Below are 14757 nucleotides of genomic sequence, written 5' to 3' on the forward strand. Positions count from 1 at the left end.
TACCTACTAATTAGGAATCATCAACTACTCTGGTATTTCTCAATCCGGCTGCAAATTTACTATGTCCCATAATTGCGCGCACTTTTCTTGTTTTTATATCTTTGATTGCTTAGTGCACATTTGCACAACGTGTTTTTGTTTCTTTGTGCAGCTGGAAAGAGTAGTGAAGTGGCACTGATAAAAAAATAACAAAGAAATGAAAAAGCTGACAGTACAGTAATAATGGCCTCATCAACAGATACAGTTTTATGTTCTAAATACGTCGCTACGGTACTCGGGCCGCAGAGAACGCAGCGTTCTCTGCGGAAGCGCATTTCTTTGTCGACTTTATCTGATTGGACTCTGCTCTCATTTTAGAACGAAGCCATATTGCAGGAACGGCAGCCTCGTCCATTTTTCAGGGGTGGGTATAAGGGAATACTGGACTCGAGAAATGAAGGGTATGCTTTGACGAAAGAAATATATATATCCAAAGATAACGCAGTGGAGATAGTCGAAAGCCGTGCTACAAGAACACCGGTATTCCCAGAGCATCGCACGCAATCAAGCATTTCTCACTAGCTTGAACTTTTCCGCGCATCGATCTGGAAAAAAAAAATGCGGATAACAAAAAATGCAGTGCGGTGTTGACGAGTATCCAGTGGTACCAGTGTTGTACACGTTCCTTTAAAACAGGAACGAAAGCTCGTTCCACGTTCCTTCTCAATATTGAAACGAGTTCCCGTAACAAGTTCCTTTAATGCGAAAGGAACGCGTTCCAGTTACACTTCAAGCATTGGAACGTGTCGTTACATTAAGGTTACATTTTATGATTATTTAATTAAAATAAAGTGTCGGATAATCCTGAGCCGAAATAAGATGGCCAAATTTAAAACTCACATCGAACTACGTATGTAATACGAATTTGAACATCGCCGGCAAAAGATTATCTAGAAATAAAAAGAATCCAAATAAACGCTCCTATAAGAAATTTTCCAGGGAGCACCGGACATACTCCAGAGATGTCTAACTGCAACTTTGGTGCTCATCTATTACAAGTGCAACACATATGGCACTTTCCACTTCGGTCTTCAAATGCGCAGTCAGGATACTGTGCTTCAGATGTGCAAATAGAAAGTTACTCACGCGCACCAATATAATTAAATTTTTCGCACAAGAAACCACATCGAAAGAAACAATGCATAGGCGTTTAATGAATGCTAATTCAATATTGCAATATGAATCGGAAAAAGAAATCTCCAGAATAGATATTCGCAACTTAGTTAAGTCCCTTGTTTGAACTCAGCAAGAGTTGAATCTCGATGTTGGTGCCTGACAGACGAACCCGTTTTTCGAGCGAAGCTTGTATTGCCTCACAAGTGTTGGCGGTGGTGTTGGTGTCACGCTAAAACCCTATCGAAAACGTGTCGAAAACTCTTGTATGGTTCGCTTGGTATATACCAAAATTGGCATGTAAGGGTACAAATGTATGACTAACTTGACTGATACGTCATGAAATCAATAAGATCACATGCTCGTCAGTTACGTCACGATCAACGATAATAAAATCACGCGTGGAGCATACCCGCCTTTGATATGCGCGTATGAGCCAGGGACAAGAATGAAAGGGAGGAAGGAAGGAAAAAAATTACTCCATCTCCCGCTAAAGGGAACCATGTGTGGATGCTAAGCAGCGGGGAGGTGGTTAGCTTGAGCGGGAGATGGTTTCGTGGCAGCGGCCCGAGCGCTCATCGCGGCGCTGCACAGGAGAAAGAATGAGGCGCGCGCGCTCCGTCATTTTCATACCGCGGAACTACCATGGCGCCCCCAGCATAGTATGCAGCTGTCGCACCACCTGTCTTGCGCGCCGCTCCTGATTCCTAGAGAGAAAGGGGGAGCGTAGGAGAGGAGAGAGAGAGGGAGGGGACGCGCATGCGCTGTGGGGGTGTGGCACGTGGGCGCCGCTCCGTAGAGGATTCCTAAAGGAGAGAAAGGGGGAGCGTAGGAGAGGAGAGAGAGGGGGAGGGGACGCGCATGCGCTGTGGGGGTGTGGGAGGCCAGTGGGAGGGACGGACAGAGCCGCCGGCAAGAAATGCTTTGCATTTAATGAAAGAAAGAAAAGAAAGAGAAAGAAAGAAAGAAGTCACGTGTGACTCATACCGGGGCCGCACATTTGACACCGCTCCCAGACTAGAGCAGCTGCGGGGAAAGCTGCGCCGGCGCCGGATCACGTGACGCGCTCGACCAATCAGGGTTGTTTGGTGTGTCACGGGGAGGGAAAGAAAGGGGCTTCCCTCGCCTCAGGTCAGTTTCAGCTGTCCGATGGCAAGGCCCGCGCGTGGTGCGTTCCGCCGAGGAACAGGCTGCGCTTGAGCGTCGGCGCCGCGAACTCGCTCGAGGAAGGGCTCGTCGTCGACGTGCCGATTTTAGCATGAGCTCGGCTTCCGAAGCCTAGGCGAAACGTCAGCGAAGAGCCACCGACCGTGAGTTTAGGGCAAAAGAAGCGGAACGCCTGCGACAGCTTCTTCTTGCCACAACCTTCGCTTAACCCCATTTTCTCGACAGTGGAAGGGCTGGTGATTTTTTTCGTTAGCACTTCGTTGGCAATGTTGAAGAGCCGTTCCACTGAACCGCTTGAGGGTACTGCCGTGTTGTACTTGAGGAAAAGTTGGTTCAATCCCTCGAAATTCTTCATCTGCGACAGCGGGTAGTCAACTGGTACCAGGAAGTACCGCGACAGCTCATCCTGTGCCTCGGCTAGAAGGGTTCGGTGCCCGTGAGGACTGGAAACTTTCCCTCCGCTGCCAAGTCCCTCGAGTGGCGCTGCGATTCTGACGTCATGGTTCCTCTGCAGCAGGCCGGCATGGAGGAAACAAACTACAGGAGGGAGTGTCACGTGGCAATCTTGAAGCCTAGCAATAAAAACATGCAACAGAGATCTAACGAAAAAAATGCCCCACAGTCACGTGACAGGCAAGCGGTAGTTCTTTGCGCCTCACGTGGTCGCCCATCCACCCTGCGTGACGTGTTGCGTACGTGCGTGCGTCTGTCCAATACCATGGAACGTTTACAGAAGGAACGCCGTTCCCTCTGCCGTTCCTTCATAAACCTAACAAGTTACCGTTACAGTTCCACCGACCCTTAATTGGAACGGTGGTATTACTCCGTTCCTCCCAAAAGGAACTAGTTCCAGTAACGCCATTCCTTGGAACGCCGTTGTGTACAACACTGAGTGGTACTCACGAAAGTGTGCCCGAACAAACGGCTCCAGAGCACCTTGTAAGCTGGCTAACGAGGCTTTTGCAATATTATGCTGTCAAATGCTTTTTTTTATAATTTCTATTTCACTTTGCTTCTTTATTAGTTTCATTCGTTATTTCTCTCTCTCTTTTCTCTCTTTCTTCTTTTCTTTCTTTCCATCTCTATTTTTTTCGATCTCTCTTTCTTTCGTTATTTCTTTCGTTCTTTATTTATTCGCATGCGTTAGCTCGCAGGTATCCCATGTGGCGTACAGGTTGAAAAGGCACCAAAGAATTTCTAGAAAGACAAAAAAAAAAAATGACGCAAGTCTGTACTGTCATCGTGACAACAAAGTTTTGGATCTTCACCGAAGGACCGGTGTAGTGGTAACATCAAGACGTCAGGCTCGCGACAGAGGTTGCTACCACAATGGCACACTCGGTTTTGTTTTGACGACGGGACGACATTTCGCACTACGGAGATTTCAGTCGCTACAACATAATACAAAACAAAACTTTTCTGCTGTGTCTGTTAACTGGGATGAGGCATATTTTACTTGCCGCATTGTATCTCTGTCGGTTACCTTTGCTCATTTGTTTTGCAGTACCGTCTTGTTCATGTTGGTTAAAAGGAGTTTGTAAAATATATTTACATGCACATTTTTAGGAGATCATTCGAAAAATACAGGAAGGCAGCTTACAAAAATGCCATTTTCGTTTCCTAGAAACATAACTTAATGCAACAAGCCTGCTCTGCATGTCTTACCATAAGGAGTTCATTTAACAATTTTTCTTGTTTAGTAGGCAATGGAGACTGAAAGGCGAAATTTGTTTTGCGAACGTACTAATAGAATGTTTGCATGACTAACTAAGAAAATTTATTTATTTCAGCAGTGAGAAGATGCGAGTCAACAAATTTTTCCTCATGAAAAACTAACCCAGGGACACGGCAGGTATATTTCCCCTGACTTCTGAAGCACACCTCTATTTATTAGCAGTAAATGTAAAAAAATGATAATGGCACATCAGTTTCACGATCTACTGCGCAGAGGTTTTAACGTTTACGATTAACATGATATTAAGAAATGAAATAATAGACTTAATGTCAATGTTGTCGCATGCTACAGTGCTAACCATCATCCTGATCACCACAAACATATTAGGTACAGGTATCGATAATTTCACCATGCAACTGACAGAGTTCCTACATCAAACGAGGTATAACCTTTTCTATATTGCGCAAGAGCTACCGTAACGGTTGAGAGTCGCAAACACAGTCGCAAAGAAACCCGATTCGGGCCATTACGGCAACGTCTCCGGTTATGTTACAAGTTGCCCAACGTTTTCAGGCGCCCCGTTCCCTGTTTCGCTCGTTTTGCCATTTACGTGCACAAGATCGGCTTCCAGCTGCGAGCTTTTGTGCTTCGTGTGGGCCAGACCATTATAGATGAACGAGAAACCGGCGGTGGAGTACCATACACTCACCGGAAATGATTATCCGACATATACAAAGAACGAAACAGGCGCAACTAGACAAAAATGCAGACGTGAAAGAAAAAGGGAGAGTCAGCAAACGTAATGGGGAGACAATACAGAGCTCTTGTATCGCACAGGGTGTAGTAGGAGTAGTATACTGACCACTGACATTTTCTAGCATTCTTTTTTCTTCTCTCCCTATCTCTTTCTCTCTCTCTCAGTTTCTTTTATTCTTTTTTTTTGCATATGAGACGAATTCAAGCCCCGTTTAAATTTGTGCAGCGTTGCAGAATAAGGCCGAGTGGATGCAGGAGCTGGCGTGGGTCCTATCCAGCAGTGGCTGTGCCTGCGATCTGGCTCTGCTTGCGAGAACGTCTCCAGATGCCGATCCCAGGCGTGCGAGCACGAACTTCACGTGCCGACGGCCAAAACAAAACGACAGTGCGGCACAAGTGGACAAAACCGGTAAAACTCGTACCGCCCAATTCCCTCTTATGACAGTGAAAGGAGAAGGAGAGAGAACGAGGAAGCAATGCGTGCAGGTATAATTATTATGTCGTCTCTACATCTGCATGCATGCGCGTGCACGCACGCACACACCTCTCCAACACGTGTGTGTGTGTGTGCGCGCGCGCGCACCGCCAGGCAAGCGAGACACGCGAGGAACAACGCGTAGCCGCCACGCGAGCATGCAGTTACAGAGAGACCCCCGCAGGGGGGTGGTTTGAACTCACCTTGTGCCGTCGTCGCCGTAGGCGAAGTCGCCCAGGATGAGGTCCCTGAAGCGGTAGCGTGGAGGCAGCGGTGCCACGCCACCCGGCGTTTGCGCAGCCATCGTCGGCGCCGACGACACCGCCGAGCGCGTGGCCGTCGACCGCGGCGCGTGGGGCAACAGAGCGCCGGCGGCAGCGACACCAGCACTGAGACCCAGTGCGGGACACGCGGGCGAAGCCTCGCCTGCACGCCGCCGCGAGCACGACTCCGCAGCCGAGAGGGAGGAGCCGCGCGCCCGGGAACCGGCCGCCGACGAGGGCACCTGCGGGCCGAACCGGCAACGACGACTCAGTTGGGCTCTTACCCGAAACCGCCACAGCGCGCGCGCTGGACCGGGCTGGTTGACCGCTTCGCGCCGGTCGTGGACAGCAGCTGATTGTGTGTGCCGCGTTTAATCAAAGCCTAAGGTGAACGCTGTCACGACACGGGGGTGACAGTTACTACATTTCGACAATTTTTAACACAAGCTGAACGATTTGGTTACGATCTGCCTGGCACGTATAGTAGCACGAATTGACGACATAGCACATGGAAAAAAGATAGGACGAGTGCTAAAATTTCACTTGACACTTACAGGAGGGGAACCTTAGGGAGTTCTTTATATATTAAAAAAAATTCTACAGCTTGTGTTATTAACAGATCTGTTCGGAAGTAAATTAGACTCATTGGACGCCTTGCAATGGTGTCTGGCCACCTCTGCCTTGCGCATGTTGCTACATTCACCTGGCCTTGGCCAACGAGTTTGTTATACTATAGCTTTCACCCTTTGCTTTTTTTCTGTAAGTCTAACAGACTCTGCTGGAACACCATCCCCCTCGCTCGTGGGCCCACAAAGTAGTGAGGGCCCTTTTGTGCTTCTTGAGGACGACTGACCTGTGTGAACCTCTAACTGCGTGGCACTGTCGCGCACGTGCAAGCATACACCACCGTCTTCTCTTCCCCGCTCTCTCTCTCTCTCTCTCTCCAATACTTTAGTTCCCCAGTTCAGCTCCCCCAGCGAAGGGTAGCCAACCAGAAACTCTTCTAGTTCAAGCATCCCTGTCTTCTCCCCTTTCTTTAGTAGGGGTACAGTGCCTACCTGCACTAGCAGGAAAAGTTGACAGCCGTTGAGGGGGTGGGGGGAGGAGAGGGGCTAAAGGTTAAATGAGGATAGAAGTATAAATAAATGAAGTCCGACTTTCTACTTTAGTGAGCGCATGTAACATAAGCCATGATTTCTACTGCGAAGTTGTGTACTGCGGACGTGTACACGCAAGGATAGGCTACAGCACTTTGAAGCGATTATGTGCAAAAGATGTTCTTTGTACTTTCTGTTTTCCAATTTGTTTTTTTTTTTAGTTCTTGCTGAGAGAAAAGCGAAGTACAAAAAAGGTACACGTGCACACATATGCTTCGTATGCATAGTCATTCACCCTTCTAGTAAATTTTTCACTTCGTTGCGCTTGCGGGGAACGCTATGCGCGAAAGTGAGCTTTCTGGTTCTTTTTTTTTTTTTGTTACCCCGCATGGCCGGCGCCGCGGCTTCCCCGGATGCGTAGAGTAACTGTATAGGCTCCCTTTAGGGAGGCAGAGCTACGCCAAAGTACGCCATCTTGGGCTCCAAAATTGTGCGGGAAAGCCAGTCTCCGAATGCCTCGAAGCCGCGCTTGCGCGACAGTGCCAGCAGCGCTTTTCTTCTTGCGGTTTCTTATTACATTTTATTATTTTGCGAGTAAAAGCCGATCGCTCACCTCGTGACAACGAACCTAGATATTACGCTTACGTGCCTTATTATTTAATGATTACTGATAATGGAGCGTGCGAAGAAGGCATACACCAGAGCATGGTGGCAACGTCTGTGGGCCTTTGCAATTTGCATGCGAAGCGTCAAGTATAATGCTAAGCTTTCACAGATTAGCTATAATTCTTATTAGGCATGCAGCTTAAAGACGTGAATGCGTGTATTTCAAGAAACAGTGCTGTCCCGTACAACGTTCCTTGTGTGTTAAGTACGATAGCTAAATACGATCCAGGTGAATGACGCGAAGAATTGCACGCGCTCATACACTGTTTGCATGGACACCCCCTGCACCACTATGTTGGTTCTAACGATTTCAATACATCCTTGTACTGTTTCACACGTCACCGACAAATTTAGCCGCGATATAGGTCTCATATGTATAGTAGACATACGCGTTGACTAAGGCTGCATACGTTACGTGTTTATTTTACGAGTAAAATTCTCGTGGGTATATTGAATTGTGCAACTTCTGCAGCGCCCTGCTTAGGGTAAAAAAGCAGCACTAATTTTTTTTTTCACACCCCATCATAATGCAAGAGCTGTCAGTGCGTCGTGTGACATTGATTCCGCAATTTAACCGTGAAACAACATGCGAACACACAATTTTCGGCCAGCATCACCGAGGAACAAGCAACAAGAATAATAACAATGCCGCTGTCAATTTTGTTTTGCCGGCGCGTTCCTGCGGAGTGCTGACTTCTCCGCAACGCACTGGAGCCAGTTTTGACCACGTGATGGCGTTCGGCAAATAACGGCGCTAGAATCGCTGCGATGCGAGCGCCGCGCCGAAAACAGTGGCGCAACTCTGGCTCCCCAAAGGGAGCCTACACATGTATAGTAACTCTATGGATGCGCGGAGGCGAGCACCATCTCGTGGTGCTGCAAGTAACCCAGCCATACACGCGGCGTGCGCCTCCCGTTATGATTGGTTGAGTTTTAGGCGGCCGAGACGAAGAAATTCCGGGATCCTAGTCATATACATGTATAGCTTCGCTGTAAAAGAACGGGTGGCGAAATACCGCCGGTGTAGAAAGCAGGCAAAAACAAAAGTCATCTGTGACCTACAGTCGCCGGACGTCATTATAGATTTACAACGCCGATCGAAAAGGTTCCGTGCGCTCTTACTTTTATATTATTATCATTTTTCTTGCAATTGTCGAAACGTAACTTGCGGTGGAATAGGCCTGATTTTAGTGTACCCTAGCTACGGATCGATGCGTGCGCACACTTCGTGGTTGTGTGAGGGTGACGGCGGTCTTTTTTTTTTTTGCCTCATGTTTCGCGTTACCTAATTTTCTTTATTAATATTATTTTCGGGGCAGGAAGGTTCGTGCTACTTTTGAGCCAGTGCGTGGGCAAGGAGGCGGAAAGGAGGAAGAGCCTCGATTTAAGAACACCGGATGGGCGTTGACGGAGAATGAATTAAGCGCGAATAAAATTATCGGCAGCGCCTTCCTGCGCCATTAATCACCCTTTGTGCTGCGTCCTGACGCCGTGATCGGCGGGCGTCAATTAGGGACCTTGCCAAAATTACCCTGTTTGCGGGCCCGCCTCCCCTATATGCGTGTGCCGTGTCGCAGCGACAAAATTGCAGCAGCCTGATTTTTTCTCTTATAAGCCGGCGTGTTCGGCTCTTTTGTGCTCGTCGTCGGTGCGCCCTCCTCTGAAGGCGGTTTTAGGCAACTGAACACGAGTTGCTGTTAATGTTTCCGGCGTACACTATGTACAGTTATACACATACATCTAATTTTGAGACAAAATCCGCTAGAGCGCCGAGTATAGGAAAGTAACTAAAAAAATTTGTTTTCATGTCAGAGTCTGCAAACTGCGACCTTGGGCACGAGCCCGTTGCACCGTCTCTTTTCTTCTTTATTCGTTGTAAAACATGAAAACTTGGGGAAGTTTGCCCAGAGAAAGGGCCAGCTAACTCTGAATCTTAGCCAAAAGAACAATAAAAGAAAAGATAGTTAAATTACAAAACACTGTAAAAGATCTATAACGAAATGATAAATCACTAACGGAGCACAATCCATGAATTGCGGAGCTAATAGAAAAAAAGCGAGAAGAAATTATTACTAGACTACAATAACAACAAGAACAAGGAAAGGTTGTGGCAAGTGGTCAGAATAGTAATGTTCCTGCCAGGAAAGCAATGTTTACTAAGCTTGTCTTACCATGGTACTCGCATATATGACCTGCTTATTTCGTAGCTTATTTCCTGCTTATTTCATATATATATATATATATATATATATATATATATATATTCTTACACTTCAGCATTTTCAGCGATGGCTTCCACACAAGAAACACGCAGAAATGATATCCGGTGTGGCTTGAATGCAGAAAAAGTAAGCTTTTCGCGCTGTCCTTTTCCGCACATCAAGCCTATTCTTTTAGGTTCTCTTGCCCCCCGGCAACGAGTCTTTAGGGAAGCTTCCTTGGGGCCGTCGCCGAACCGCAGAGACAAAACTGCGGTCAGTTTTTGCCCTTAGCGCCTGCCGACACATTATCCTCAAAGATATGGAGTGCGCTCTTGCAGCCAGGCTTGCCACAAATTCCCGGGCACAGATGGTTACGTCCTACTGGTGCACAGCTGCAACCACAGCGTCGAACACACAAAAGGGACGCTTTCCAGGAGTTCTCTTTTTGCACTTTGGTACCGGAGAGGGGGATTTTAGGGGGTGCGCCACAGGAGAAAAAAGTCTGGTTCAGCAAATAAAGCAAGCATCGAGAAGAAGAAGAAGAAAAAAGACCATACTTCTGATTCTTTCCGAACGATAAATACCACGCCGTCAGGGAGAAAGCCTACTTACAACGAGAGCACCATTGGTATCGTCAAAGCGTAGCCGTGTCGTTTTATTTGTAAGAAATAACGCAATTCGGCTACCGACGTCACAATTTTCCTAACTCCGCACTTGCACCTCAGCCTATACTATTTCGTCAAACGCGAGCCCATCGTGAGCCGTTTTCTATACATATATTTGTCGTGGAAAAAACCGTTCGTGGGTGTTTAAACGCCATCAAATTTCTTCTGCACCTTGGTTTTGCTTTTAACGCACTTTGCGCAGTTGGCACTTGAGTGTTGGGTGTAAATATTTGAACTGAAAATTCCGCCTCTTCGCGTTTTATGGCACTCTCTTCTTCAAGTCGCTTCAATGATTCGCATTTTGCAAACCCTTACACTTCTTTGTCGTGTACTGCCCGCTCCCACCGTCACGTCGTGCGATCACCCTAATCCACAATAGGGCGTTGGATAGTATCACTAACGGTTTAACGGCACACAGTAACAAAACATAATTTAAAGGTGAAGTGCTCAATCAATTGTTTAGGTACATTGAAATTTTACGTGCACGACAGCCTGCAACGTTTTGCGTTACCTGTACTGTAAAGGTAAGCATCTCTTGGAATACACTGCCCTTGATTGCGACCACACTCACTGAACTCGCAGAACGAGAATGAAAAAATGAAACATTTCCGTTCCATTCTGTTTATTGTGAACGGGAAAAAGAGAACGCGTTGAAAGACGAAAGGTATCCTTTCGTGAAGGACAGTCTCTAAAAATCTCCCTCGTTTTTCTCGGCCATCCAGAAAGAACCACACGACGTTGTCAATTCATCCGTGACTCCAGTAGGCTTCCCTAGCAAGCCAAGACGCTATGCACCAAGATATAAAGTCCAACAGCATTACCTGTTCTCATCGTCTGTGATATGTAAATACCAATTATCAATAGAAAACGTTGCTGCCCGTCATCGGTACTGGAGAGAATTCAAGAATACGAAAGCTCACTCTCAGCCAAAGCGACAAGATGCGATCGCGATAGCCGCAATATGGTGGGAGTAGCCGCAGTAGCACCCGCAGTGTGCTCGCAGGATCCGCGGCGGTATTGCGAAGTGGCTATGGCGTTGCGCTTCTGAGGTCGATGTCGCGGGTTCGATGCCGGCATTCCGATGGGGCCGAAATGCTAAAAGGCTCGTGTACTGTGCATTTGGTGTGCGTTAAGGGACAGCGGGGGGTCCAAACTGATTTGGTTTGACAATCCTCCGGCAGTGTAAGCACGACACGTAAGCGGGTCATTTTAGTGCAACGCATTCCATAAGAGCCTAACAGCGGCGCTGCGATAGCCTCATCTTTTCTGCAGTAGGATTACCGATGCAGCGTCACTTGATGCGTCGATGGCGTGACACATGTGGCAATGCATCATGTCATCTGCGTTACGTTATTATCTGGAATACAAAGAAAAAAAAAAGCACGTTTGAGATTCCCACCTATGGGCTTCCCGATTTGCAGCGGGATCCATATAGCTCAAAGCTGTCGGACAGCAAAACTCAATTCCTCATCTCGGCAGCCTTCTGTATTCGGAGGCCGAACTCTATATGTATAATGCGGAAAATGCGGCGTAACGGCGTGAGGTTACAAGCATACGGCGGCGCAGGGCTCACTATTACTGCACAAAAGAAAAAAAAAGGAAAAAGAAAGAAAGAGGTCTCTCACCACTGACCACCGGAACGTTCTGCGCGTAAATCAGTTTCCGGGGCGAAGTTCCCGCCTTCTTTCTTTTTTTTTATTTTTGAGAATGCAATTGTACATGCGAAGACATGTTGCCATACGCGCAACACGACCAAAGAAGCAAACTGAAATGACTAGGTTGCATGAGAAAAATGACGAGACCTGGAAATGCGTGGCGATGGCGCTAGTGCATTGTGTAACCGTGTGTTCATCCGTGTGTTCAGCCAAGGGGTGGCACACCGGGCACAATCACCCCCCCCCTCCTCTATATTTCTGGGGTAGCATGTCGGTTAGCACAAGAGAGAGAAAGGAAAATGATAAATTCAAGGCAGGGAGGTTCACCAGGACTGACCCTGGTTGGCTACCCTGCATTGGGGAAAGGAAGAAAGGGAGGGAAAGACTAAGACAAGAAGGAAACTTTCTAACGAAAAAGAAACACAAAAGTGCCTTCACAGCGTTGTGGGTGGACGAGCGCTTGGGACGGTGCTTGAGTAGCACCTCCACGGACAACGGCCGATCGTCCAGTCGTCTCAATTCGATAGAGAGTGTTTGTCTTTGTAACTGCAATCGGACGACAGTGGCGCAATAAATGCTCGATGTTCTCTTCGCCGCCGCAGACGTCGCACGCAGCACTGTTTGGTCATTCCAGTCAATGTAGTGCGAGCCTTCGTGAAGGCCACTCCCAACTACAGCCGGTAGAGAAGCGATGCCTCACGTCGATGAAGCCTGGGTGGAGGTCGAAGCTGGAGCGAAGGGTTCAGTTTGTGTAACTTGGCGCGCCTTATATTTGGGGTGTTTCGCTCTGCTAAAGAGAGCGCGCGTGCCACGTGACGAAGCTGCCTTGCAGCGTCTGTTCTGGAAAGAGGAATGGGAACCAGGCAGGGGCGTAGCCAGAAATTTTTTTCGGGGGGGGGTTCACCGGCCCGACCGGGGGGGGGGGGGGGGCAAGCGTCTGCTGTTCTCTTCGTGGTGTGATCGATAATAAATATCGGTAGTTTAAGCAGATTCTATACATGTATATCAAAGACATGGCCCCCCTCCCCCCCTCCCACCCCCCCTCGCGTGTGCTTGTGAAGAAATTAAGTAAAAAGTAAAGCAAGCTCAGTAAAGTACAGTAAGCACGACAGGTACAGTGGTAGTTTGGAGCAACGGTCTCTCATCGCGCCACTGAATGGACCCGTCTTCGAAAACGCATCATTGAGACGACCCGCCCGATCGGAGAAGCCATCATTAATTGTTAATCTTTGTTAAGCGTAGATGGCGTCGTCCTCGTCGGGGCGAAGTGCGTTTCACAAGTCAAGGCCGGCTATACACGTGAAAATGCATGCGTGACCAGGCTATACATACTCCCATAGCAATAACTTGTTCGCTGCGTCTTGTGCGCTAGAAAACTTAAGTACGCGCAAAAACGGGGAAGGCTTTTTTTTTTTCGAAGCTTTCGTCGCCCTGCTCCCTCATACGAGAGGGTTGCATTTCCTGCGGCTAGTGCATGGGCCGCTGTGTCTTCCGCTGTGTGCGAGTGTGCAGCCGTCATTTGCCTTTACGTCAACAGATTCAGAATTGTACAGAATATTTCACCGCACAGCATAGATATGGCATGTGTACGCATTTTAAGTAGTGCGTGCAACTCATTTCTGCTTCACTTACGCCGGTGCAAACAGGAAGCGGCCTTGTACCTCACAGAATCTCGACTGATTGGTGTACTAGTGATTAGAGCACTGCACGGGCTCGGGCTTACCCGAAAGCCCGGGCCCGGCCCGCGGCGGGTAGAGCAGTTTTTTCACGGGCTCGGATCGGGCTCGGGCACGGCGTGTGCTTTTTGACCCGGGCCCGGGCCGGGCTCGGGTTTTTTGACGCGGGTCCGGGCCGGGCTCGGGCTTTCTGGTGGTGTGCATGTGGTGGTGAGCGAGTTATTCTCGGGCGTCTCAACTCTGAAAAACATTATTTTTCGGTCTCGGGCCGGGTTCGGGCCAGTTTCGAGTCGGGCTCAGGCCGGGCTCGGGCCTATGGTAAAGGGGTGGCGGGCCGGGCCGGGCAGGTAACGTAGATTATTTCCGGGCCCGGGCCGGGACCGCCATAAAAGTTTTGATCGGGCTCGGGCGGGCCGCCCAACGTAAAAACGGGCCCGGGCCGGGCCCGGGCTGAAAAAATCGGCCCGTGCAGTGCTCTACTAGTGATGCAGGAATGAACTCCGGTCTTGTTCAGTGCATAGTGCACATAATCAATTTCTCAGGACGCGTGAACTCCGACGAGAACTGTCAGCGCCTGCAACAAGAGTTTACTTACGCTGTACTGCGCACAGCAGTAATCCATGCTTGTCGGCTGTCTGTTTCGTTCATTCTGTTGCGAGTCGGTGGAATTTCACTGCTGGCATCAACCCCTTCGTATGTACATTGCTGGTTTGAGATTCCACAACACAACAGCAACTACCAGCCTTGCGCAATTGCTGGTTTGGGATTCAACAACACAACAGACACAACCAGCCTTCCGTAGGGGCGCAATCGCATACAAGAGACGTTTCGCGCGCAGACTGGCTACGTTCACACTTCGGAAGCGGCAAGCGGGCGGAAAGGCCAAAGCGGCCGGAAAATCTTTTCCGCGCATGTCCAAGTTGTTCACATTTGTTTTGCTACCGCCGCTGCCGCTTTCGTCCACATCCATCTAGTCTGCGTACGTTCGTCGGCGTGGTGGCGCTCATTATCGCATTATTTCGAGCGGTATGTTCATTCATTGACCCACCCGTCATCAAAAGTGATCATTTTGTGCAACTTCGCGTGTCATTTGCGACCTTCGGTAAATTCCTCGTTGGCGTTCCGTGATTCTCCTCACACGGGCGCGGTAGCGCTGAGTGACAGGTTGGTGCCTAGGCGTGATTATATAACTTTAATAGCTTTTATTTACAAGTTGTAATAACATTTCATCATTTCGTATTATTGTCGGCGCCTCCAGGACACCAAAGCGGCAACGGGAACACCAAAGCTAAAACCCGGTCTGGCCCTT

General features: G+C 48.6%; 1 protein-coding gene across 1 annotated transcript in view; it reads right to left on the bottom strand.

Moving 5' to 3' along the window:
* Positions 1–5714, bottom strand: part of LOC119436935 (potassium channel subfamily T member 1-like) — a 596918-nt gene extending 591204 nt beyond the window's left edge. The window contains exon 1 of the mRNA XM_049660126.1: positions 5429–5714. Within this exon, the coding sequence (XP_049516083.1) occupies positions 5429–5529 (101 nt within the window). The 5' untranslated portion in view covers positions 5530–5714. The remainder of the gene's footprint in view (positions 1–5428) is intronic.
* Positions 5715–14757: the final 9043 nt, after the last annotated feature.

This window comes from Dermacentor silvarum, chromosome 1, assembly GCF_013339745.2.
Source record: "Dermacentor silvarum isolate Dsil-2018 chromosome 1, BIME_Dsil_1.4, whole genome shotgun sequence".
Lineage (NCBI taxonomy): Eukaryota > Metazoa > Arthropoda > Arachnida > Ixodida > Ixodidae > Dermacentor > Dermacentor silvarum.